The sequence below is a fragment of the Rhodnius prolixus genome, unplaced genomic scaffold, assembly GCF_049639745.1.
Source record: "Rhodnius prolixus isolate KJV_2025 unplaced genomic scaffold, Rpr scaffold_3, whole genome shotgun sequence".
NCBI classification, from domain to species: Eukaryota; Metazoa; Arthropoda; class Insecta; order Hemiptera; family Reduviidae; genus Rhodnius; species Rhodnius prolixus.
Window position 1 is genome coordinate 27,057,512 of NW_027411603.1, and position 27,957 is coordinate 27,085,468.

Genomic DNA, 27,957 nt, shown 5'->3' on the forward strand with positions numbered 1-27,957 from the left:
TACTATTATCATGTTTTATTTATTGCTTGATTAAATTATTATTTAAAAGATTAAAAAAATAAATATGTTGATTTGCATTTTTAAGGTAGTCAATATTGAAAAAAATCCAATTCAAAATTACAATGCTGCCAACATATTCTAATATAGATATTTATTACAGAAAACTGAGAGAGCCTGTCAATCTGAAAACTAGTATTTTTTTAGTTGCTTCTTAATGTTTTAAGCAAAAAAGCTATAAAACTTATTTATCAATTAACTTGGCAAATAAATAATTTGCAAAAACTTTATCCATGTAATACTTTTTATCCACACCAACTTTTGGCAATTTAACTAAATCGTTTCGGGCAACCTTATAATTTTATTTGAGCGACACAGAATCACAACAGTGTTTACGCGATGCCGATAAAGCCTTAAGCATTGGAAGTAGGTAAACTTACTTTATGACAAGCAGGGCCGAATTTAGATGAACAGAGGCCCTAGGCTATTCCACTTATGAGGCCCTTTCACCTCCCATTTTTAAGTTCGTATATTACATGAGAATAGTAAAATACATCACTACGTTGAAAATACATCACTAAAGCAGTATTTTAGTGTTCACTGTTTTTAGAATAGTGGATTTTAATTTTGCTAACGATTTGAATGTAGGCCCCTCTTGATCTTGAGGCCCTGGATCTGGAGGAAAATCCGGCCCTGATGACTCCGGTACATGCCAATGCATGAAAGTGCTCACTGAAGATGACATTACAAGTAGTACACTAAAAATTACAGAGCATTCACGATTCATGTCATGACTTGTAAAAGCCAGTTTCAAAACAATATCTCAGAACTTTCCTCTTCCGGACTATTTTGACAATTACAAGCAAACAGAAAAATTGTTGAACATGTAGTTAGATTCGCAATGGTAGATTAGATTGTGGATTATTTAAATGATCATAAGGAAAAGAAAACGCTACGGAAAGAATAACTCATTCAATTTAACAAGAGAAAAATCATTATCTCGATACCAACTTTAATCCTTCCACTATTAAGAAAGAAAATTGTTCACTAATTTAAAAAAAAAAAGAAGTACAAATACGAGAAATAAACAAGAAGCAGGATCTCTAAATTTAGACAGTATTAAAAAGAGACAAGAACAAGATTTAAGAATATTATAGGATTGATTGGGATTTCATATGAACATTGTCGCTGCTCTCTGAGCTATTCAGAAGACTCCAATTTTTAAAATTTAACATCTGTATTGTAAAAAGCACTACAAAAATTTCTTAACAACACATGAGAAAAATAGTATATTTGTAACCTAAACATCATAAATTGTCAAAAATGTTGTGTATAAATACGTACAATAAAACCTTTTCTTTTCAACAATTAGATAAAAAATGTATTATTTATGAGAGATGACTCCTCTCAGACCAGAGGAAACATCAAATTATTTGATCATTTTAAAGAACTTGAAATTCGGTTGTTTTGTAAGCTAGTACAATATACGAAAAAAAAGGTACCCACTCATAAAGTTTTAATATACACAATGAGCACGATACTGATTTTGCCAAATAGGTTAGTACTTATTATTTATTGCCTACAAAAGCAGTCTTCTTGAGGTGTCAATGCCTTATTTTTAAATAACAAACTATGTAATGTATCCACCTCGAAATGGAACAGAAATGTACAATAAACATAAAATAAATAAATAAAAACTTAATCTCATCATATAATTTCAAGTTTTGCAGAATAGAAACTCTACCATAAAAGTACTAATTATACTTGATTTTAACATTTCGTAAACTGAAAGTGTCAAATTAAAAACAGATCATGGCGGCAGATTTTTTGATTTTATGTAAATGCGTAAGTGATGTGTCCATTAAAGCCAAAGAAATTATGGAGGCTATGATTTTCTTTTTCTGCCAGATCTCAAAACCCGTGGAGATAATGTTGTCTTTTCAATAGACCTAAAACACAAATTCAGAACAAGATTAATTAAATTAAAATATTTTACACCCAAATAACTGTAATTAACATAAATCAAATTAAATATAATTTTTACCTCACATTAGTTGTTTTAGCAAATTTAACTGCTGTTTTATTTCTCGCAAGCGTTGTTAATGAAAAATTATCTTCTTCCTCAGAACTAAAAAGATGATAAAAATAGTTAACTTTCTTAATTATCTTTAAAATAGTGTTTGTATCGCGCAAAATATGGTTGGAGAAAGGCCCGACCTGGATAAAATTAGTACTTTTTGTAAAGCTCAGCGACTGAACTAGGCTGGAAACTAACTGAAGCCAATTAACTAGCATAGTGGATGCCTCCTACGAAATAGAAGCGGACTCTTTATGGCCGCTACAGCTTATATTCGGGAAGTATGCTAAAGGCGCCTCATTAATCTGTCTAGAAATAGAGGTACACATAGATTGGGTTTAGAGTATGTTTACGAAGAGATATAATTTAATTATCCCGCCTAATCAAGAAGGGTAGAATGGTTGTAATTTAGGATGTTTCTAGAATTCTAGAAACTTGCCATAAATGATAAACTTTGTTTAACGCAGATAAAGTGTTATAAGTAAAGTCCGCCTATTTTTTCAAATGGGGCTAAACGTCCAACTATCAGTAAGGTGTCGTGAAGGTGGACAGAATTAGTACATAACGTTTTAATCAGGTCGAAAGCTCGGCAAAAATAAAAATAAAAAATGATTGGAATTGGCATTATACTTTCTTCCTTCTTCTAGATTAATGAATCAGTCACCAAAAACAATGAACACTATGAGGTTAAAAATCCAGTATGATAAATCTAAACTCCTACTGCAAACCTCGACATAATTTACAAAATATTTACAAACTTCAAAATATGAGTAAGCTTAGTCAGACTTAATATTTATACATATTTCATATAATAAAATGGCAATCATAAGAGAGAAGAATAAATGGTCAGTTTTCCCACAACTATCCAAAATGACTTTTTTTACCAGTTTAAATATTTTTAAAAAATTAAGACTCGTGTGTTTGTAAGATTTAAAAAAATCGTTGGTGAAAGAATGGAGGATATCGGTAGGCCGCATCCTATTCTGCTGTAAGGTCACAATTTTGTTTTTTGTTTTATGTAGGCAGGCACAAAATAATGAAGGTGTTGCAAAAGAACTCAATTTTAAATCAAATTCAAACCAATCAGGCATCATTAAGATACCCATGCGTAATTAAAACTGTCCGGTAGGACAGTTGTATAAGGGTTGATCATCAAAAACTGCACGAAAAAGCGTAACGTTGAAAAACACCCAACTTTGACAATTTTTTTCTCTTTTTCTATAAAAGATAAAATTCCCAAATTTTCTTTAAATCTTACTCCAAACCCTCCTTTATAACTGTAATTTTTTTGCAACAGCCTAGATTTGATAGATATTGAGAAAAAAGATGCTGAAAATGAGCAAAAACGGCATTTTCAAAAATTGTTCTTGTTCTTGTTCTTGTTCTTGTTCTTCTTCTTCTTCTTCTTGTTGTTGTTGTTACCTTTTTTGTAAACAACGTAGCGCCTAAACGCGTGAACCGATTTTCATGAATGAGGTGTCATTCTAGTCGGAATGTTATGTAGATGTGCCTTTTGGGGGTCTCGATGCTGCACATCGAATGGGAGAGGAGTTAGCCCCCTTTATGTAAGGCCCCCTCCAAAATTATTATCATTAATTACTCTGTAAATCTTAGCCCGATTTTGATAAAATTTGGTAGGATGACAGGGTTAGGGCTCCCCTACGTAACATTAAAGCGACGATCTGCTCTTACACTTGTTAAGGGGAAGTATAGCAATCGTTGCAAATTATCGAAACGTGAACCGATTTTCATGAATAAAGTGTCATTCGAATCGAAATTTTGTACAGATTTGCACTTTAAAAGTCTCGACGCTGTGCCTCATAAGGAGGGGAGTTTGCCCCACCCAAGTAAGGCCCTTTCTAAAACTATTATTACCAATATTTCTATAACGGTTAGTCCGATTTTGATAAAATTTAGTAAGAAGAAGTGGTTAAAGCTCCTCTACGTGGCTGTGAAGTGCCATCATGCTCTTACACCTACTAAGAGGAAGTATTGCAATCATTAAAATTTTCAATGAGTGAACCGATTTTCATCAATGAATTGTAGTTCGATTCAAAATCTTTGCCTCTTTGCCTTTTAGGGAGAAGTACTGTAATCGCAGTTTATTTTTCTTACTCCTCTTAAAGGGAAGTACTGAAATCGCAGTTTAATTTTGCTATTTACGTACAAATTACCTTCCTATTTTATTCAAAACGCTTTCCCAAAAAAATTGTTATTGAGAATGGCTTGGGGACCGCAACTATAATCATTCTTTAAAAAGATCTGTCCAGTGGTAGTGACTCCGACTTAACACCTTTTCAGGTTATAATGATAAAATTAAATTTATTATTCCCAATTTTAATAAAATCTGTAAAGCAGATATGTAACTTTGCAAAACATACAAAAAAGAAAATCTGTCCAAAAGGTACAAAAATCTCTTTAACAAAAACTTACAGTTTAAAATGTTAAGTATAAGGGTTGATTAAACGCCAAAAGGTACACAAATCAGCTAGTACCCAACATTTCATTAATACTTCATTGATATTATTTTAAGTAATTTTACTACATTAATTTTCATTAATATTTTTTTGAATTTATTAGATGTTTCACAGACCCTTATGCTGGCCAGTTCATTCATTTTCTTTTTCTTTTCTTTTATGATTTAAGTCGCGTCAACAACTTCAACAATCTGCGGTTATTGGCGCTCGCAGCTTTTTTCAGTGCACTGCCGGCCTCCGGACAGTGTTCTCTCGTTACAGACAACTCTGTCCATCACCCGGACAGTGAGCTGTAAGAAGCTCTTAGAAAGAGAAAATCTAAGGGTCAGCAGCTGGATTCGAACCCGGAACCTCCACGTGGGAATCCAATATGCTAACCGCATAGCTAATCCCTTCCCTTTGTTCATTCATAATATTTTATTTTTTTGTTATAATTATGATAAAATGTATATTATATTTTCGTAATTAAATAGGTACTTTATTTTAGCTTTATTCCAAATTATTTTTCTGATTTATCTTTATTATGCTCTTTATTCTGAGAAGTCACATATATGTATGTACAAGCACGTTAAAGTAAAAAAAGACAAAGGCAGAGTCGGCTACTATTTAAATTTGAATCACGGATTTAAAACAATATTTCAGTCTAGAATTCGTCTTTCCGAAGTATTTGTGAACACAAATAACGCGTAGGTAATATCAAGTAAATTATTCAGCAATAATTATTCATTTCTCAATTGTAATTTAATTTAGTCCCTCTAATTTTACTTATAGTAAAATACTGGAATAATTATGTTAGCTGTCATAAAAATATGCATATCTTATTTATCTTATTACAGTCAATCTAAGTTAAATGGTGTTCTACTTGAACAAATATTTTGTAGATTAAAATGGCCAGCATAAGGGTCTGTGAAACATCTAATAAATTCAAAAAAATATTAATGAAAATTAATGTAGTAAAATTACTTAAAATAATATCAATGAAGTATTAATGAAATGTTGGGTACTAGCTGATTTGTGTACCTTTTGGCGTTTAATCAACCCTTATACTTAACATTTTAAACTGTAAGTTTTTGTTAAAGAGATTATTAATTACAAACTAATAAGTAGTAGGCAACTAATCACAACTGCCAATAGGAACTAACTTATCATTCCAATGGATATTTTTAGAAAAGGTGAAGTACCTTTTTTAATATTTGCCTTTGCTATTTTGATTATTTATAATGAGGCATTGTATACGTATAACAGAATTCATAAATACAATTATTACTTTAATCTTAATTTAAAACTTACGAGGAAGCTGATGTTTCGGGTATAACTTCTGCATTTTTTGATTTTTCATCATCTGAAGAAAAACCATCGCTGAAAATAATAATGAAAATTAGTTAAAAAGCTAGCACATTATTTAATATTTCTTGAGTATTAAAATGGATTAACTTAGTGTTTTATATTGGAAGTGACTACATAATTACATAAGGAGGGAGAAGAAAAGGAATACCGGGAGAAAGTAAGAGAATGGACATTGATGATCTACCAAAAATTCTAATGTTAAACTTGAGAGAACTGCAAGAATTTTTCATTTAGCTGTTTCACTAGATTAACACGTGCAAAAAACAGAGGGAGAAAATAAATAAATAAGATTTGAGTTAAAGCAAAATTATATAATATATTAAAGTAAGAGCACTGTAACGTTCTCGAGTTTTATACCAGCAAATTGTAGTGTCCACATAGGCTATAACAGTGCGTAGGCTATAAAACCTCATTAGAAGCAGCAAAACAAGCGGTTGATTTGGACACCGCCAGACTTTTCAGAAGCTTACATTACTTTTAAAAATTCATTAGACTTCACTTAGGTGTTTTTTTTAAAAAAACCAAATTCTTTAAATGATGATCATGACTGATCTCATTTCCTATGTGATAAGATATTTTATCGACTGCTTATATTATTATTTCCAAGAGGGGCGGGTGTTGGTCTAGTGGTCTATTGAGCGTGGCTTTGTAAGTAGGAGATCCCCAGTTCGAATCCCACGTATGACTACTTTTTATTTGTTAGAAAAAATTGTTTGTAGTCAAGTATGAGCTCCCGCCCCTTTCCTCGACACCTAATTGGTAGTTAGACGTTAGGCCCGTCTGAAAAAGTAGGCGATTACTGTACTTTATTATTTCCAAGAGAAGTCTTATAAAAGAATAAAACATCCATTAAAAGGTATTTCAGTTTCTATTAAGATGTTAGTTGGGATTATTCATAACGAGACACTGACCCCCCACAGTATACATTTAGTTCATTTCACCTATACCTGTTAATCTAATTTACTACTTACGAAGAATCAGATGTTTCAGGTATAACTTCTGCTTTTTTTGGTTTTCCACCATCTGAACAACAACCATCACTGAAAGGAATACGTATCGTATAATAAACAAAATTAATTAAAGGCACAAATTCTTGGAAAATAACGCTTATTTCTTATTGAATGATTAATCACAATAGCGAATAAAGGACTGAAATCCTCTTTCTGAAAACTTGGTACAAACCTAAATATATCATTGCCAAGTCAAGCTCCAACAAAAGCAACTTAACATTTACTGTAACTTTAGAGTAAATGTTTGAATGTAAAGGCATTTTATTCGATATAATAGCTTTCCATCTCATATTCAAGAAATCAAAACTGAAACTAAATAACCGCCTTTGCTTCAACAATATTTGTAAAATAAATCTTAGTACTTTAATTCTCTTCTTGTTGTATTATATAATGGGAGACTGCCAGGTTTATAATCATTCAAACAAAATTATGATGAAGAGGTTAAATATGCCTAGGCAACTTTGTAGATTTGTTTTTACGCTCATCACGGTATGCCTCTTTCCGTTAGGCTCTGACTTGATTTGGATTATTACGTACAAGATTCGATTTCTTGAAAGAAAATTAATTAAAAAATTATGCAAAAACAATCAGCCGATACCAGAGATGGACATTGATTAAAAAACTAAATCATAAATTTAAATAATTTTAATCAGAAATTTTAATAATTTTAATTTCATCGGCAAATTAATCGTACTTTTGATCTTATGGCTATTAATTATTCAACTAAATGTCAGATTTAATCGTTATTCAAACAAATTTAATCCAACTAAGATTATGATTAAATTGGTGCCAAGTTTTCCAAAATAAAAGCATTGTCGAAATTGAGAAGTGGTCCTGACAGTTTTAATGAATTACTCATTAAGTATATGTACGAATGTATATGAAGTATATGAATGTAAAGTAAAAAGTAGAAAGCACCTGGATTCTTCGGAAGGAGAAACTGAGTTTGTTTTAATGATTTCCCTTGTTGGCAGCGTTCTGTTTGCTTGATTACTCAAATTTCTTGTAGACTGTTTAATTATATTCTCAGCATTCTCATCTTTAAGGTCGCTAAGCGATAGACTAATTCTCTTTTTATGAGAATCGATTACTTCATCACTAACAAATGAAAAATCATTACTAATATTCACTTAACATGGAAATGCATTTAGTTACAGATACTATTAAAAAACTTGCAAGAATTTGAATCAAAGGAATACTGAAATAACAAATATCGGTACATTTTCCCACTCTCTTACTTTTTCTGAGAGAATTCCTATCGTATTGTTGCCAAATCTGAGGTATGGTTGAAATAGTACATCAGTGATATCAACGATCAATAAGCCGACCTCTTAAAATTTGATATTAATAGGCTGTGAAACTTTGTTGCCTAACCTGTCTACCAGATTATTGAAGCAGGCGATTTTTATATAGGCATGAACGAATTGTCTTTTGACAATTGGCCTTACATTAGTAATTACCTAATAGATTTAAGCTTTTTCTTTCGTTTCCTTTCTACGCTATCTATCATACATTCTCTTCAAACATAGCTTGATCTCTTAACAGAAAATAATGAGGGGAAAGTTCTTGGACATCATCAACATCCGATCCATTTCATGTGAATCATCATCTAATTCATATTAAATATTGGTTTATAATAAAGTATGTTACCGATAAAAGTACATATTATGGTTAGCGATTTTAAACCACTTCCGGCTGAAAATTAAGTAGATGACCAGCAGAATTGTGAGTGGGTAGCAGAATGTATGAAACGTCAGATATTCAATTAATGAGAAGGTGCATATATTCAACAGTAATTATTTGCATACAATGAATCAAATGCTGCTTTGCGTTCCGTTTGAATAACACGTCCATCAGATCCTTGTTAATAAACGATATTAGGAATTTATTGCGTGAGCGAGATAACCTGAGGAAGGCCCTTTACGCGTAAAGGATATCTTAGGTTTATAATATAATATCTGTTCCAGAATAAAATTAGAAATGCGGAACTTAATATGTAAATACCTTTTCTAACTCAATTAGAAAATACAGTTAGGATTAATTATTTTCTCATCTTAACTAAAAACTTTTTTTTTATCGGTACAAAAATAAATTAAAGTTTTCTCTTATAAGTGAACAAAGATGCAAAACTTAATTCCTCAGATATTATCAATTTAGACGCCTTTCAGTGCTAACAGTTTGTACTTTAAACATTTAACTCTTGATACACTTTTTTAAAACATCTCTCTCAGTAACTGAAGCTAAAGTAGCAGATAAATTATCAATGTTTCCTTAAAAAAATATGGCCTATTGTTATATATACTCTTTTAGACATTTAAAATTACTCTTCCGTTCTATTCCTTCTTTGTAGAAACATTACCTAAACCGAACTCTTTCAAAAACTAAAATTCCACCCTTACAAATGGTCTTCACTCGGATGGGAGTACTTTTATTCCATTGCTTCTTCTGCAATAAAGATCAATCTAAGACAAATGAGCACTTTCGCAGATTTCAGTCTTTCATTTTGATGTAGAAGTCTAAGCCTAAGGAATGGGATTGATAGATATTGAGCGGTAAGAGGAAGAAGAAAGAAGTAAATAGGCAACCCTACGTTATATTTCATGACCGACTGAATTACCAAACTGCTTATGCTGTACTCGTGCTTCATTCAATATAGTTGGTCGGGAAAATATACGGATTTTATTTTAAAATTAACTCACTCCTCTTTTATTACTTCCATCTGATCAATAGCTTCATTGCCGTCTTTAGCACCACCATTTTGATCACCAATTTTATCTTGTTTTGTGTTTGTATTGATGCTATCCTCCTAAACAAAAGACTGAGCCTTAAGAAATAAACTTGACTAATTTAAAATTAAACAATATTATTAATCAAAATTTAAAATAGGAAGAATTAGCTGATTTTCAGACTCAAAATTCGCTGATGAAATTAGGAAAACATCAATTTTGATCAAGACCTTATTGATAGATGCACCAGTATAGTTCAATCATAATAATTCAGATAAGTGTAACTCTGCAAAATGATGAAGAGCGAACCTTCAGCTATGGACCTGTTTTTATGAGAGAAATAAATCATCTATGTGAGGATTGGATTATTATAATTTATTATTATGATTAAAAATTATTATAATTTGAAATTACAATTATTTCATCTTTTACCAAAGAAGTGAACACAGACTTCACGAAACCCTTAATAGATGTCTCCATTAATTCAACAATTAATTATGATTAATTATAATTTCAATATTTTTGAGGGTCACCCCTATAATATCACATTACAATTTACACTATTCCTTTATTCGTTCTTACACTGAAATCAACTCTTAATTAACTACTTTAAGATGAATTTTTAATAATAATAAACCTTCACTTTTAATAGAAATGTTTCCAAACTGAACAAAAAAATTTTGCTCCGCCTTCTGAACCCCCTATTAATTTTTCAGTACTGGCTTTAAAAGTATCAATTCTTGGTAATATGTATTTTTTTATCGCAATATTTTCTCATTATAAACATTAATATTCACTTATATCTTTATTTATATTGATTAAAAGTAATGCCTTTTTTTTCAGGCAGGGCTTAAAGTCCAACTACCGATTAGGGGCCGTGGACGGAAGCGACTAGCAAACATACTTTCTATAATTTCTCATATATTGATTAATAAAGAAATACTAATATTTTAAGAAACATCTGAAAAAAATGACAAACCGTCAGAATACTTCCTGTTACTTCAATAATAAAAAGTAAGCAATGAAATGAATAAAATGAAACCTTGATCATAATAACCATAAATACTGATGAAAGTAGTCTTAGCAAACAACCCCCAAATAGCATTTTCAATATTTAATTCACAAACCTCTTTACTTGATGTTCCTTCTTCTGAATCATTTATTAATTTTTCAATACTGGCTTTAAATGTTTCCATTGTTTTTAGTATTCTTTTCTCCCAATATCTTCTCATTATCTACAAACAAACGTAATCTACAATCCAGAATTAACTGTTAAGGAAACCTTAAAAGAAATTAAGAAGCGTGAGACAAGCAGAAGACCGGGCGAAATCTAAGAAAAATTTCATTAAGAAAAGATATTAAAATAACGTACATTTTAAAAACGTATAATTTACTGATTATAATGTAGATTTTTTTGCGGATTATATGAAAGAAAACAAATGATTTTCCGCAAATCCAGGAAATTACTTGTTAATAAGCTGCTTTCAACTTTCTTAGTTGAAACTTAAACTGAAACTTCATTTTTTTGATGAATTTAATTAGAACTTTACTTCGATTTACAACTTCATAATGCAAAAATGGAATAAATGAACGCTGCACATCCATATTGTAAGTCTCAAATGGGGCAACAATACTTATATTTCTTGTACTACGAAGGTTCTTATGCACTGATTTCTAGATGCCATTCTGTTTGTTTTCATTCGCATACCAACTTATAGTATAAATCATCGGCGCGGTATTTATTACTGTTACTGCAAATTCATGATTTTCATTAGTCTTACTTCCTAATTTAAAAAATATAAAATGTAGCCAGCATTACCTTGATGGATTTTTTGACGATGGTCAATAAATTGGGAGCCAAAATCCTATCCTCAGGTCTAAATACTATTAGTAATAAAGTTTTAGCCAGAACTGAAATTAACATGTTGCTTGTATTTCTTTGCATTTCTTGACATATAATAACTGCCAACCTATAATGATAACTTCCACCCTGGTCCAAAAATAACAAAAAACACCATTAAAAAAAGGTTATAATAATAATATTTACTCTGATTCAGATAAAGAACAGCATCATATACTGAAACAAGGAACTTAGTTTAAAAGAGAGCATCTCAGTTGCTTAAAAGGTCACAAACTACAAAAATGTTTACTTTATTCATGGTTGATATTCATTGATGTATTAGAACCAAATTTCACCAGAAATACACTTTTTGAAGTCCCCTGAAAAAGCAAAAGTGGTTTTAAGAAATCTCTGTAAAGTGTGCGCGTTGGTGATATGCATTGCATACACTTCAAAGACATTAATAGTCAGTTTTTAATCTTGCATGCAACACTTAAAGAAAGATAATACACGAACAAATAGAATTGTTAAAATACATTCAGGAAAAAAGATCGCACATAATTTACTCTCATGTCGAGACATAATTAAACATTAAATAAAGACAATGAGTAAAATCAAATAAGAGTTTTAAAGAAAGAACAAAAAACCATCTAGTAATTCGATTTCCAGTCCCTCCATTTACTTCAAACTTGGAATTTTAGAAACTAATTTAACACGTAAATATAACGTTTGGGTTTCCTAATGTGTTTTCGTTTTTAAGTCACAACTGTTCACATACATACAATTTTCAAAAAACTTATTTTTCTGCTTCAGGGGACATCAAAACCAGCATTTCCAGTGCAAAATACGATCGCAATATTTCCTCTTAAAAGTAGTATAGAAAGTACAAAGATTTGCAAACAATCAATGAAACAAATTAATTCTGAAGCACTTTGTAAAATCGGATTTTAATACGTTGTTGATATAAAAAGAATCCTACTTTCCACAAGCTATAAAAATACACAGCTAGGTGCAACCAATTAAGACTATATCAGTGATGGCCAGCGTTTTGAGCTGGTTATGTCAAGCTTAAATCGAATGTCGTTTCACTTGTACAAATAGTTTTAATTTTGTGAAATTTGCAGCCTCAGTTAAAAAAAAAAAATTGTTTTCACACATTTATTTATGAAAACAGCGAAAACAAATAATTCTTTACTTAGATACTTTATTATTACGAAGTGGCTTGGCTAAAAACTTCAACTGAAAATTATTGCACTTTAAGATTTAACTTCAACTGCCAGTGAGTTTCTTTTACGGGATTTAATCTTATTTAACGCTGAGAATAGATCTCACAAAACGAGGAAAATTATTAATCCCGCCATCACTGAAATTTGTAGGGTTCTAGAAATTTAAAGGAATCTAATGTTTTTAATTTTTTATTAGTTTGCCCTATATTTGAAAATGTTAAAAAGAAATATTTAGATATGTATTTGAAATTTAATTTTGGAAAAGAGGAAAATTTACAGAATTTACTAATTTTTAATGATATAGAAAAAATGAATGAAGTTTAATTATTTCTCTGATAATTTGTAAGTTTTATTTCTTTATTATTGTTACGAGTATGACTCATTATTATTATTATTATTATTATTATTACTATTAGATACAAGTAATTATTTACAAATGTTTACACAAGAGTACTCTTTTATTTATTACTGGTTATTAAGAACCTTTAGTTTCAAATGATTTTAGCTATTTACATTTATTATTAATGTAGTTAATGTTATGTTGGAAGATTTATAATTATTTTTCTTTTATTTTTACGCATTATTATTATTTATTTTTTTCGCTGTCAGATTATGCACTTTATCTGTATACTTTGTATTCAAAACAACAAAACTCTATTTTGTATGGGTTTCCCCAAATTAGAAATAAATAAATAGTTATTATTTATTATTATATTCGTAGGGTGCTAAAAGTGTCCTATGTTTGGTTCCATGTACTCCGAATTCCCTGTTCGTAGAGGCATTCTTTTTCATTCTCAGAACGATTTCTTTCATAATTCTAAAGTTTACACCTGGTCGACAAACAGATGCCGCCTTGAATTTCAGTAGTTACTTCTTCAGATCATCAATTTGTATCGATTGGAAACCATTTAATTCTTAAATACAGAAGACCGTGTCGGTGGGGTGTAAATTAGTCGCTACAGGAGCGTAAGCGAAGCACAGCGGTCAACTGCCCTCTTTAAACGATGGGGTCATTCAAAATAGGTACGTCATCTTTGACATGTGTGCTACAGGTACGAAATCGCTGAATTAGAATAATATCTATCAAATCACATAAATATTGTTCAATTGGAATATACCAACAGAAAGAATTGGAAAGGAATTTTCTTGAAAAAAAAAAGCTACAAGTAAAGGGTTCAGTTCTACATATCTTACCTCAGTTGGTGTTTCTGCAATATCATGTCTAATGAGACTAACCAATAATTTGGCTACCGAGCCTGGATTTATATCAAAATACATTTCATCTTCGCTCATTTCATCCAATCCCTTTAATGCAGGAACCACAGCATTAACAATAATTTCACTAGCACCTGGTCGTTTTCTTGAAAATATGCTGAAAAAAACTCCAAGTGGTTGCCTTACAAGAGGCTCTTTCTCTGTAAAAGAAAATTGGTATAATAAATTTAAGTGACCATGATAATAATTAATTAGATGGAGAACTACATATATAAAGAATATGTCTGCTTATGCATTTATTTTGCAGTGAATTACCTCAATGATTAACCGTTTCGTTCCCAATGCGCAATATTAAGATTTTTCGGATTGACAATGTCACATAATCAGCTAGTCACTAAATTTGTTAGTGACTTTAGAGACCAATACACACACACACAAGGACACTCATAACCCAGTCTCATGATCTGCCAAAGTTACTGTAAGGTCTCCTCAATCATTGAATCATTTCAAGCGACTAAGAATGAGCACTTTCCAGAATCCTTATGGGCAATTATGTTACAAAAAAAATACTAATTTAAAAATATAAAAATTTATAACTTTTTTCCTAAATTCCCACAATCCTTGCCCTGTATTTAACGATAGCCTTTACTTAAAATAAATATATCAAAATGTGCCTTTGTTTTTGTTATAGCAATGAAGACAGTAAACTAATTAACATTAAATATTTTGTGATTTAATATTAATAATTGATAAAAATGAACAAATCAACCGATGGGAGAGGCAAATGGTTGACACTGGCGGTCGAACAGTAAGTAAGATTCTAACTGCATTCAAAGAGTCTGAATATTAATTCCGATTAATAAATCTCTAAATAAATAAAATCTCAAGTATATCTGTCAGCACCATTTTGTATCAAGTCTGGAAGCTACCAATGACCCGACTTTTGTGGGGGTTTGGTTTGCAATGATAGATTCGAACCAAATGAATTCTGGCATAAGATCGTTGACTGCAACCGTAATATTTGACATCTAGAACTAGGGCCTGTATTATTGCAGATTCCACGGTTTTTCTAATAAAAGTACAGGACTTTCATTAAAAATAATTTGATTGCAAGTAGGTCAGTTTTAAAGGAGAAAAATATTATTATTTAATTACCAACACTATGTGAAAAGATTAAGCAAATAATTAAACTTTATTTGACTTAAATACTTTTATGTATTAATTTCAGAAAATACTTGGCAGACTTGTGAAAATACTAAATTATAACTTAAAAAATATTACAGCAACAAAAAATACTGATGCCAGCATCCAGATCAGATGCCAACATTGAACTAAACATTTATTTGAAAAATTTTCTCAGGACTATTCGGCTAAAGGAACATTTGGGGCGAGGAGATGGTTATTCTTCCCTCTAGGGTACAATTTCAGTGTAATAAAGCACGACTGTACGTGTTTCATATTATATAGAACGGCTAAATGTCTTGGTTAAATTCCAAGTTCGTACGAACGTGGTACTATCGGAAGTACCACATTGCTCGATGGAATTTACACTTTTCTGAGAAAATAAATTATCTCAAAATATTAACACATTTGTGGGCCCATAAGTGAATCAAGATTCTCTCGAACTCTTCAATGAAATCGCTTCTTTCCAATAAGAATGTTTGATTGTTTGAAAGTTTTAATAAAAATTTTCGGTCCGAGATATGAAAACAAGGAATGGCGGACCAAAAACAACTCAGAATTAAAAGAACTTTCCGGGCAACCGGAAATAGTTGCTCTTATAAAGAAAGGAAGAATGAGATGGCTAAGGTATGTGGAACGAATGCCCAGTGAAAGGCTGCAAAAAAAAATATGTTATGTGGTAAGCCAGGAGGTGAGGATGTCCATGGCTGAGATGGCTGAACGATGTCGAAGAGGACCTCCGTAGGTATCAGAAGATGGCGCCTCAAGGCCCAGGATCGTGAGGAGTAGAGCAGAGTTGTTGGGGAGCCCTAGGTCCAGTAATGGACTGTTGAGCCGTTAAGTAAGTAAGTATTTGATTGTTTGAATTTTTAAAATTGATTACATGATCCCAAAAAATAATTGTGGTTAAAAACTTTTTTGCTCTGTAAATTTTCTTGAAATTTCCAATGTATGGTATCATCAAATCAAAAACAGTTTAGGGCTCTAAATTAATTAAATTCTATTCGCAATAAACAAGGGGGAAAAAAGCGACTGAATGTATTAGCCATATTGAATATCAACAGTGTATATTCAATTGACAAAACTTTTGGAAATAAAATAATATTTGATCAGACGAAAATGTTCTTAGCTCAATCACTAAGTGATGAAAGTTATTTTGAGAACACATTACATAAATCATATCAAATTTGAATAATAGAAATCCAAAATGATGATGATACTTAAAAGATGAGTTGGCCTTTTGCAAAATAACTGATATATAATATGTTCCAGAAACTTAAATATATTATTGGGTCAATATATGTTCATAAGTATATTAAGTTTAAAATAAAATAAATTTCTGCAGTCACAAAAAAAAAAAAAAATCCTTGTTTAAAAACAAACCTGTGATAGGGCTAAACCAAATAAGAATAAGGTTTGCCAAAACTAATGGTGAGTTTATATGTGATGCTAAGAGCAATTTCGCTAATCCCTGACAAATGGTTGCTCTCATGTTAGGAACCTGCAGAGGAGAACAAAAAAAAAAGATTATTTTCTATTTCATAAATATTTTATTACATAAATAAAAATAAAATAAATAAATAATGCGTTTTGGTGAAATTTAAGGATAAAACAATTCATTCTTTTTGAAAAGTATTTAAGTAAAGAAAAACAGTCACTTCCGATTAATTTGCACAAACAAAATGGGAGCATGAAAGTTTTAGATGTGTGGTGTGAAGTATTTCCATTTTTAGATATCCACATTCTGCATGTACATAAATGCTAACTAACACTAAAACGTTCATGATATGGTCATCTCAAACAGTAACGATTCCCCACTTGGTAATAGAATTAATTTTAGAAACTAACGCAAGAACCTCTTTCATGCCATCGCAGTCAGGGCCTACAGAGAAATACAATATATCAAATAGCATTTTTTCGATTTCTATTTCTACAGTCCTCTCCTTGATACATACTAATGATGGACAACAAAAACCCTCTTTCATGTCCGCGCACACAACCATCATAGAACAGATTATAAACAAACTTTATAGTACTTTTTCTTTTATTGCTTTTATGTTTATGTTTCAATCATTACACTTGTTAAGGAACATATCATTTTTAGGCAAGGCAAAAGTCTAATAAATAAATGTCTAATACGTCTCTTGTCAGTGATAGATATTAAGATTTTATCGTTTTGGATTAGAGGAGTTAAATTTATCCTAAGCTCTTCCAAGATAAATATTTCAAATAAAACTTATTAATAGGTTATATCTATATTACGTATGTCTAATTAAAATAAAACAGTGCATTTTGCGAGAAAAAAAAAATCAGACTCAGAAGCCTTCTCTATCTAACAGTAGATTAGTGACGATTTAAAAGTCGTCGCGTAGTTGAAAATAAAAGTGACCTATTAAAAATCATTTAACAAAAAGATTCACTTTCTCTTGAGAGAACTTTAATCTCCTTCTTCACTTCAAGATTTAGGCTTGCAGCCTGTTCCGATCTTAATGTAATAACATTTTGGGGGCATTCCAAACATCCCTTTTACTGGAAGACCTGTTAGTAGTATTCACTAAGCCTTAACATGCCTGCTCCATTCTATTTATGTGATGCAGCCTGAGTTCTGTACTTCTTTGACCTGAGATTTAAAATTATTCCGTATTTATAAGAAGGATTTCAATCAAAATCTATTTTCATCGATCTCCGTCTACATGTAAAAATCCTTAAATGTTTAAAAAATGTACGACTTCATGTGGAAGATCGATAGAATGATATAAACATTTCCAAACGTTTCGAGTATTCAACATGCAACGTAACAAAATTAATCTTTCGTTACTTTCATTGAGCTTCCACAGACAATGGAGAAATCTGAGTCAAAAATATTTACGAGAAGAACTAGAAAGCATATTTTTATTAAGTATACTCACATTACTTTGTAGTAATAATACAAAATTTGGTACAATATTCCTCATCAAAGGTGTTGTTAAACTAGTATCGTTGGAAAAATTATACAACGTTCCACTTGAACCACCTAACAAAGATTAACTAATTCAAATAAAATTTTATTTCATGAGATTCAAGAAGAGTATTCAAAATCATTTTCATAACTACAAGCAAAGGACATTGCGACAATATGAACCACCAAACTGTATTATTCTACTTTTGTCTTCTATGGGTTTCCAAAATATAAATTGCTGATTGCCATTTTGGAATTATCGGCGAGGAATTAATGTTAGTCATTGAAAGTCTTTTAAAAATGTTCAGTGGAATATTTTTCAGGAAAAATTGCCGACTCCTCTGACGGTCTGATAGACGCTGAAGATGGTCTTTAAACATTAACTGATTTTTCTTTATTTGGATTATTTTAAACAATATAAAAAGAATTATTTTTGCTTTTTTTATTTATTTATTTTTATTTTTTGGCGTTTATTTTTGCTACGATCAGTGTGTTGGCGCTACAAGTAACAGTGGTAATAGAACAATGAATAACTGAAGTATACGAGTGGAGAAGTTACCCAGTGGTAACACTCCAAAATATTAGGCTTTTGAATTTTTGCTTTTGAATTACAATGATTGTGAAAATAATACGAGTATTTGAATAAATCTCGTATTAAATAAAGACAATAATTATAATTATTAGTAACTGTTACTTTTATATTAGTTTAAACGCACCTCATCTAATTAAAGATTTTGAAAATTTATGGTTGCAGAAATTATCTTCGGATCAATCCGCAAATGACACGTTTTTCATCATTTAAAATATTATTCCCTTACCTATTTACAAGTTTGGATGTTCCAAATCTACGTCCGAAAAGCAACTCACTACATAAAAGCCAGAAATGGAACCTACTTAAACTTTCATACTGCAAGCAGGGTAACTAACTGAATTAACTAATTTAATTGATAAAACTAAATTTTTTACCTACTTTGGTCATAACCTCTGTCACCGAAGGGATATTTGAAGACATCAAACCCGTGCACCAACAACAAATCAAAAAGAGATTCAACCGCAGAAGTAGAAACCGAATCATCTGTTATCTGGAATAAAAGACTGGTTTAATAAATTAACACTATTATCTGCAAAGAGATATATTAATTGAATTATACTTACTTGAAGACAAAAATTTACAATATTATCCTGAGCAAGTTTCAAATTCCATATACACATCAATGCTAAAGCTTCTTGCGCCACGTCAGCAACACGAGCATTTCCTTCCTAAATAGAAAAAAAAAGTAAATTCCGTTGCCCTCAAGGAATAATATACCTGGACAAGATGTTTCATTCCCTTTTCTATTTCACATCTACACAGACAGAGTAAGAGCGAGAAAGCATATTTAAAAACATAAAGGAAAATATAAAGTAATGTTAGGAAACTCAACTTTTCGGTCTCTTAATTCCACTTAAAATAAGATAATTAAAAAAATAAAATAAAAAATGAAAGAAAGTAAGTTCTTAGAAACTCAAACGATGATTCTAAAATCTCGTAATCGATAATACCTCCAAGAGGACTAGAAAGTAACATTGTAAGGCTAACTTAAGAAATTTCAATTAAACGTAATCACTTACTTTAAAACAAGCCATGATGAAGTGATCTTTTAAACTTAACAAGGTACCATCAATCTTTGTAACATCCTTTCCCTTCATAAATTCAATTACAATCGTCAAGCACTTGATTAAAATTTCTGGATCTTTCCTTGGTTCCCTTTCCTTAAACATTTTAGTAGTTTAATTATTTGTGGTAAATAAACATTTAGTTTTAAAAACGAACTGATAATAGCTAAGAGGATCATACAAGCGTGACCTTAAATTCCTGAGCAAATCCCCATCAGCTATTGCGATGAATTAAATAAATTGAAATGGTTACCGCTGAGACCGTTGTTTTAGTACTTGTTAAAAATTATTCCTAATTAACTTTAAACTATGAGTAAAGATATTTATGATGTAATGTTTAAGATTATTGATTTGCTCAATGACAATGCTGAGGGAAATATTAAAAATTATGCTAAAGGCCAAAAGAAAAGGATGTGTTTTTGGAGACAAAACATGGTCTGGTTTCGAGAAACCATTAAGACAGTGAATATTTTATTTTTCAAAACTCAAATTAACACTGGTGGTTCAGTAGTAAATGAGGATTATTTTTAATAATAAAGAATAGAGTATAAAAAATTGTAATGAAACTAAAGGAAATGATTTCTTGAACTTTTTTGACTGGTTAATCAGAAATGGTTTCAAGTGAATGTGAATGGATCCCGCAAAGAAGGCGTTAGTTACTTTAGACTGCAAAGCAGTGCAGATAAATTGTTTAAAATGAAAGATTTTCGTGCGGTTAAAGTAGAGGAATTCTAGTGAGAAGTCTCGATGAAGATGTCTTGACTATTTGTGAGGGGTCTTTGGGTACCCAGGCAAGGCAGGCTGCGTCTCATTTCGCTTTTGACAAGAATTCCCAGGCACCTTGGCAATATGGGCTGACACTATCCCTCATGTTTTGAATTAACTCGTAGCACTAGATATCCAGTACAGCCGGGTGGAAGTCTGAGAAAATTACTACTTTGAAATTGATTGTTCTTTCCTTATAATCTCTGCACAAATATATTGAAATCAGCACTGTCTGAATCAATTGTTTTCTTAAGCTTAACGAAGTATAACTCAGAATAGCACTGTTTCCTACTCAACCTTCTTTTGTCTTAGAGCCACCTGAATACCTCAAAGGGTGACAAAATACTCAAAAACAAATAATAGTTACTTTAATAATAAATGAAGGACCATTATTATAATTATTATTTTAATAAAATTGTCCGAATCTTATTCTATAGAAGATAATTAGCACATAGAGATTATCTTGCCTTAATTATGTTGGAAGCACATTCTCAGAAATAATCTCATTAAGAAAATTATTGTGTAGTATCCTAACTGAAAGAATAATTTAAAAATGAAAATGTAATGTGTTTAATTCTCCAAACCTCCCTACGAAAAAAATTCTATTATTATTCGCAAATCACTCCTTCAAATTATTTTCAAGTTTGTGGGCTGAATCGGTTTTTATATCATTAATTTATGAAACCTTAATTTGATAGCTTATTGGAGCAGGAGAATGTTAAATGAATCTAAATAAAATTAATAGAAAACCCCTCACGTGTTTTACAAGGCATATGTCATGTCGCAATACTTATAACATAATAAGAATAAGAAGAAAAAAATAAAAAATAAGACATCTAAATTTTGTATTGAAGGTTTTACCAATATCTCTGAACAAAGACGAATTAATAACGGGTAAGATTCAGCAAAGAAAGTAGCTTACGTTTTCAATAACATCTCGATTAGGTAAGACTACTGAAATGTCAGTATCAGCTGGGGAAATCTCATTCGAATAATTTTCCTAAAAATAAAAATAATAAATATATTACAATTAAATTTTTATTATTTATTTCTTTAAGTTTGTATAATTATGAAAAATATTATAAATTATAAAATAATACTTATGCAATATTTAAACTAACTTGAGGCAAACCTTCCGAAAAATCGTGTAATGGTTCTCTTATGTCCGATATTATCTCTGCTATTAAAATGGATCTATCTTCGACAGATGGAATTACTGCCTCTAACTGCCTTACTAGCACTCGTACCAATCTAATTTCTACATTATCATCAGTTAAAAGCATAGCAAAGACTTGTTTTAATTGTTCCCTTTAAAAACAAATTAAGGAAAAATTGTCAATTTTTCAATAGAATGAATATCTCTTTACAAGAGAAAATTTTATTTTTTAATACTACGCCTGAAGTATGATGACCTACTAAAGTGTGGTTATTGTCATACTAATGTCCTTCTAGAAATAACTACATCCGGGATACATTTTAGAAAGATGTCTCTTTCCAAGCTATTAACTTCATCTTGTAAGCCTTTTTCAGGATGGCTTTGAGGTCACGACACATTAGCAAGTACATTAATTAAGATAATTAAAAAAAGGTTGTGATGTTAATTGTGATTGTGATTTATACCGGAGAGCCAAGCAAAATTTTTTCTTTGGAAATTCCTCTATAAGAGGAAGTCTATTCTCATTCTTAGCCTTCCTTTCTCGCTTTTAAAAAAGACAACATATCTTCAAGGTGGAGCTGTTACTCCAGGCACCGTTGCTCTCTAGATGAAAAAATATGAAAGTTTTGTAATTAGTTAAAACTTTTTTGTTAAATTTGCGTAATTTTTTTATGACTTGAAAGCATTAAAGGAACCGATACAAAAAATAAAATAAAAACGATTACTCTAATACTTTTTTTTAATGCGCGTTAACATTGAGGTTATTGGCGCCTGGAGCTTTTTCTGTGCACTGCCGGCCTCCGGACACTGTCCATCACCGGATAGAGAGCTGTAAGAAGCTCCTAGGAAGAGAAAATCTAAGGGCCAGCAGCTGGATTCGAACTTGGGACCTCCGCGTGGGAGACCAATACGCTAACCCCATAGATAATCCCTTCCTTAATACAGCACGAGGCATACCGCCTATTCGTGGTACTCTCTGGTAATTACACGTGTATGGATAAATGTAAAACTTACGGAGTAGGAAAGTAGCACTCTCCATTAAATGAAGCAGAACTTAAGTCTAAAGGGTCGGACAATATAACCTGAGTTTGTTAGACGTAGCTTAGGAACAGTGATATGGCAGAGAACTGTGAGGACAGATGGCGCTCCTGGAAATGGAACCCCCTAATTCGAATTTCGAGGTTGAGAGTTGGCGCAGAAATGACATCCAGTTTATAAAAACTATCATGATCATATCTCTGAAGAAGAAATAGCCGTCTAGCTAAAACTTTCCAACCTCTAAGGTACGAACCTTACAAGAAAGTGCACTTTTGTATATTCAAACGTGAAATGTCAAAAGCCTATTTAGACCAAGTACCGATTAGTAGAATTAGGTCTAAATAGGGTTGCAGCCACTTGGTACTCATCTTTTAATGTTATAAATCTATAAGACTTAAATTCTTAATTAAGTGTAAATAAGTATTTATACCCATCTACTGCTAAATTTTATACTGGCTTTCGGAAAAAATTGAGAATTATAGATAATACAAACCTTCCCATTTCATCGGACAGCGAAAATGTAGCGGCTAAATTAATTAATTGTATCATTATGTATTCCTTTTCACTACAGCCTTTTGTAAGACGCGATGAAAAGCTGCAATAAAAAAAATGTAGCTTACATTCTTTAAACTTTATTAGATATTGAAAAAAGTAATGTACCTCACCTTACTTTTTAATGTATTTCGTGAACCGAGTAAGTTCAGGCAAAATCTCAGAAATATAATCAGTATTGCTATCATCCTCACTAGCTTTTAGAAAATACACTACAGCAGCTAACCATAATGCAACAATTTCTGGTGTTAATTTATCTAAAGGTACCAGCTTCTCCTTATTCTGTAATGTCTTTATAAGATCCACTAACGATACTAATGGTTGCAGGCTGAAAGGTAGGGAAAATAATATAGCATATGTTGAAGAAAAAAAAAAAAATACATTACTACAGCCTAGTATCTTCACCATTTCAGCATTAAGACAAAATATATATGTAACTTTGTCCTTTCTTCAGCAATGGTAGTATTGCGATGTAAAATTATCGAAATTGATTTTTTGTCGGATATATTTTTTGGGCATTGAGTCCGTTAAGAGATTTTTGGAAAAATGAAAAATATATTAAAATTATTTCATTATATTACAGCACAATAAAATATTTTAAATAATTTTTTTTTTTAAATAAATCTTGATATAGTACTTAGAATTTCTAAGGTGACACAAATATTTATTATTCTGACTACAAAATAACGGTGGGCAGAAAACTCTGGATGTCTGTTATAAAAAAAAACAGAAAAACTCATTGTTTCTTACGAAATAAGTAAGCAATGGTAAGTGGAGAAGATCAAAATTAGTAATTATAGATGGAACTGTGCTGCTCGAAATGTCATTGAAAAAGTCAGTTGTGCAGTTCGAGTATACTTCTATAAGTTATAAATCCAAGAGGTGTGAATAATTTTGGGCAATGCTATTCTGCAAAAGGATACGAAGCTCAACTCATCAGTTAAATTAAATATATATTTATATGAGTAAAGTAAGTACATTAAAACTGTCCAATTTGTGATCCTTTAGTCGTTTAATCAACCCTTGTACTTAAATTTCTAAAATAATAATTAATTATTATTTTAGAAATGAAAGAAACCGCCAAATCAAAATATTATTTTTTCAGGTGGGGCTTAACGCCCAACTACCAATTAGGTGTCGTGGACGGAGGTGACTAGCAAATATACTTTACTGTAAATTTCTTGCATTAACCATTAAATAAAATCCAAGGCCTAAGACAGGGAATCGAACCCAGTACCACAATACATATTAGCTTCGCAGGTCTCGCCTCTAACCGCTCGGCTACCGTGGCACCTAAATCAAAATATTATACTACAAGAGTAACCGTGGAAACAGGCAATTTAAGAAGCTACGTATTCTGCTGCAGAATATTAAAAAAGCATAACGCTTGGCCTTAGTTACAGCCAGGGAGCTGCGCTATAGAAATTTCTTTTTGTTTTGTTTTAATAAAAGTTATTCATGTCTATGAAAATAATTATCAATAAATACCTTAAAAAGCTTCTGACATATTCGAATTAAAATTTGAATCTATTTATGTTTTACTTGGAGTGGAAAACCTAAACGAGCTGCCATGCTTACAATCTTATGATTTAAAGAAGGGAAATTTAACAAAATAACACATAAATACCTGAAGAGCTCATGAAGCAAAAATTGTACAGTTTCTTCCTCGAGCGTTTCAACATAAACAATTTTCAGTAATTCCAGGAAATTTTCATTACAGTGCCTGAACCATTTTGAAATAAGTCGCGGAATGAAAGCTTTAACAATCTCTATAAAAATTTAAATTAATGCTGTAAGAAGCAATAAAATCACTAACTTGATTCATCAATTACTTTCATATTCCACAAATTTACAAATGAATATCAGCTTGTAATTCTACCTGAGGCTACTTTAACAACACAAATAAAGGAAATTAACTTTTTTTAAAATATTATATTACCTTCTTTTTCATTTTTACACATATTCAGTATTTTCTGTCTCCATTCAATAGTTAAGGTTTGTATTTTCACTCTCGAGATAGCTAGAATAGCTTCCTTTCTAACTGACACCTTTATGTCATATATTCTACCAAAGACTGAGCCTAAAGTATGGTGAGTGAGAGCAATGTTTTTCAGTACATTGGCGCGGACAATTGCGCTGGGATCATGTTCCATATGGAACAAAAAAGCTGTCATAAATTTAAAAAATATCAATAATTTAACAGAATAAATTATATTTAGTAGTATTCCATAAAAGTAAAACACAAATGTGTGAGAAACACATATAAGAGCAGATTAAGGAGTTAGTTATATTACCTTCGATGATAGGACACTTTGAAGCATATGGATCCTGCAACCGCTGAAGTGCTAAAACAGCTTGAGCTCTTACCGAAGGAACTTTGTCCTACAAAGCAAGAAATATGACTGTTATAAACGACAACATAGCGGAAATGAAGAGGTATTTCAAAAATGTAAACCATCAAGCAATTTTTAAATTTACTACAAAGATGGGAAGAGAGCGCTCTTCTCGTAGGCACAGGTTTTAGTAAAGTTATTTACCTAAAGGAGGTGACGAAAAGTCTCTATCACCTACAATAAGTAATGGCACGCTCTTATATATTACTGTGCCTCAACAGTGCACAAAAAAAGTCAAAAGGTTTTTAACATTATAAGTACCAGTATCTAGAAAATGGCTTAGATTAACTTTGTAAAATTATTGACCGTTCCTCCAAATTTAAAGTAAGAACTTTAAATGTCATTACTTATTAACTCAAATTTACAACAAACTGTTTTAAGAACTCTATTCAAGTCTGCCCAAACGAAAATTATTAAATCTTACTCTAAGAATTTCTATTACGAACACTAATACATAATACAGGAAAGATATTAGCTCAGTGGTTATCGCAGTAGAAAATCCTGCGTTCGAATCTAGCCGCCAATCTTTAGAATTCTCTTTCTATAAGCTACTTACAGCTCACTGTTCGGTGATGGATAGTGTTGTCATAACGAGAGAACACTGTCCGGGGATCGGCAGTGCACTGAAAAAGTCCCGGACCAAGAGATGTTAAAAAGCGCCTTAAATACTTGTGATTTTTTGTTAGAGCTTTTTTAGTTGTTCTGATTATGTATTTATATTAGAGTTTATGTATTTATTAGGTGATTTATAAAAAGATCGTTCTGTGATGGTATGTTGTCTCCGTCAGTAACAGTAATGTGTGCTGCAGAATTGAAAGACATGAAAGGGTTTTGTGTTGAGGAAGCAGTAACTGCAGTTTATGTTATGAGTTAAGTTATGAGAATGAGTTTTTGAGTGTCGATTTGTACAGTTCCTTGTCAAGTAGTACAATAGGTAGTGTTTATTGGTTGATTGGGTTAGCTAGTATTGATTCTTAAAGATTCTTATGGTGGATTTGGAGTTGCTCTCTTAAGGTAATGTTGATATTTTGATGAATTGGATGGTGAAAATAATAATTTCATGTACTGTTAGTTTTTTCCACCAATCGGTTTACATATATATAACATTTATGGATAGTACAGCAAGAAAAGGAAATTCATTTCAAGTTCATAAGTGAATTAGGATAGGATAGAAATAGTTAAAAAGTATTATTGGATAAGGCAAGAAAAATGTCTGCACCATATTTAAAGGCAAAAAGAATGTCCATTGGGAGAAGTGATCTCTGCGTCAGGAATGTGTTCTATCAAGATCGGTGGCAAAGAGAGCTACAAAGCCTCCTGTTGCAACACCATTGAAGATTTTGATATCACGGACATAATTCTCTTAAAGAAAACATAGCAAGTAATGCAATTTGAAATTTTTTATTATTGATGTTTATTTGTTAATGGGTTGGTAAACAGATTGTAAAGAAACAAAAAATTATATCTGAAGAAAAATATTTACAACCAATTTCATTAAATAGCCAAAATAGGGTGAAGTCGAAATTCCCGAGGTTTCAAAAAATATTTGTTTGATTTTAAAAAATTAAGTAAAATAATATCACCGCCTGCCCGATCTCTTCCAAGCTTAATACAATATTTTATTTAAATCAATTTATAACAAACCTGCAATCGTTCCAACATTGTGTCTGCAATTTCCAAAAATATGTCGTCATCGATTAAGGCTTGTTCGCCTTTACCATTCAGCACTTTGTAAATAAAATCACAGGAACGATACCTTATTGCTGGAGACTTACATGAATGGTGCTAAAACAAATATTGACTATCAATTAATACACTACGATATATTTATTAATTAAATTTAATTATTTGTTCAAGAAATAATTTAGTGCTACTTACATCAAATATAAACCTAAAAACTTTAAGTAAAAGTGAGTCATCTTGAAGAGAATTTTCGTGATATATGCAATATTTCACTACAAATTCAAGAGCTTTTTCATAACAAGGCTGTTTATCCATTTGCAGTAAACAACATGCCAGACACTGAAGAAATTCTATCGTGAAATTCACCTTGTCCTGAAAATTATTCAAAAGGTAAACAATAACTCTTCATTTAGTAAGAGATATAACAATGATTAAAATATTTACAGAACGGTATAGACTGATGAGATCTGTCATCAATCGCTGATGAGAATTTTCATTGTTCTGAGCTTTATTAAAAATAACGTTAACACCCAATCGCGATGTATGAGAAAATAAATCACTCATATTTCCTTAGTTAAAATTGCGACTATCATTAGTGATCAACTTTTTCTCGGAATGAAACCTTTTTTTTAATTTGGCGCTAAATTGGTTATTCAGAAAGTATCGATAAGATCTTGAA

At 31.1% G+C, this 27,957-nt stretch overlaps 1 protein-coding gene across 1 annotated transcript; it reads right to left on the reverse strand.

The window, feature by feature from the left end:
* Positions 1-1,215: 1,215 nt before the first annotated feature.
* Cap-G (Chromosome associated protein G) lies at positions 1,216-27,918 on the reverse strand. The gene is made up of 24 exons (XM_074124956.1): positions 27,723-27,918; positions 27,474-27,650; positions 27,240-27,380; positions 25,497-25,584; positions 25,142-25,369; positions 24,830-24,971; positions 23,321-23,530; positions 23,144-23,245; positions 21,578-21,764; positions 21,379-21,456; positions 19,647-19,787; positions 19,191-19,295; positions 19,006-19,117; positions 18,007-18,110; positions 16,481-16,598; positions 13,895-14,115; positions 11,454-11,624; positions 10,762-10,869; positions 9,608-9,714; positions 7,827-8,006; positions 6,870-6,938; positions 5,842-5,910; positions 2,042-2,125; positions 1,216-1,946 (listed from the first exon to the last, which is right to left on the reverse strand). Exons 1-24 carry the CDS (start codon positions 27,840-27,842, stop codon positions 1,883-1,885), a joined length of 3,126 nt encoding a protein of 1,041 aa, XP_073981057.1. The 5' UTR covers positions 27,843-27,918; the 3' UTR covers positions 1,216-1,882.
* Between the last annotated feature and the right edge of the window lie 39 nt (positions 27,919-27,957).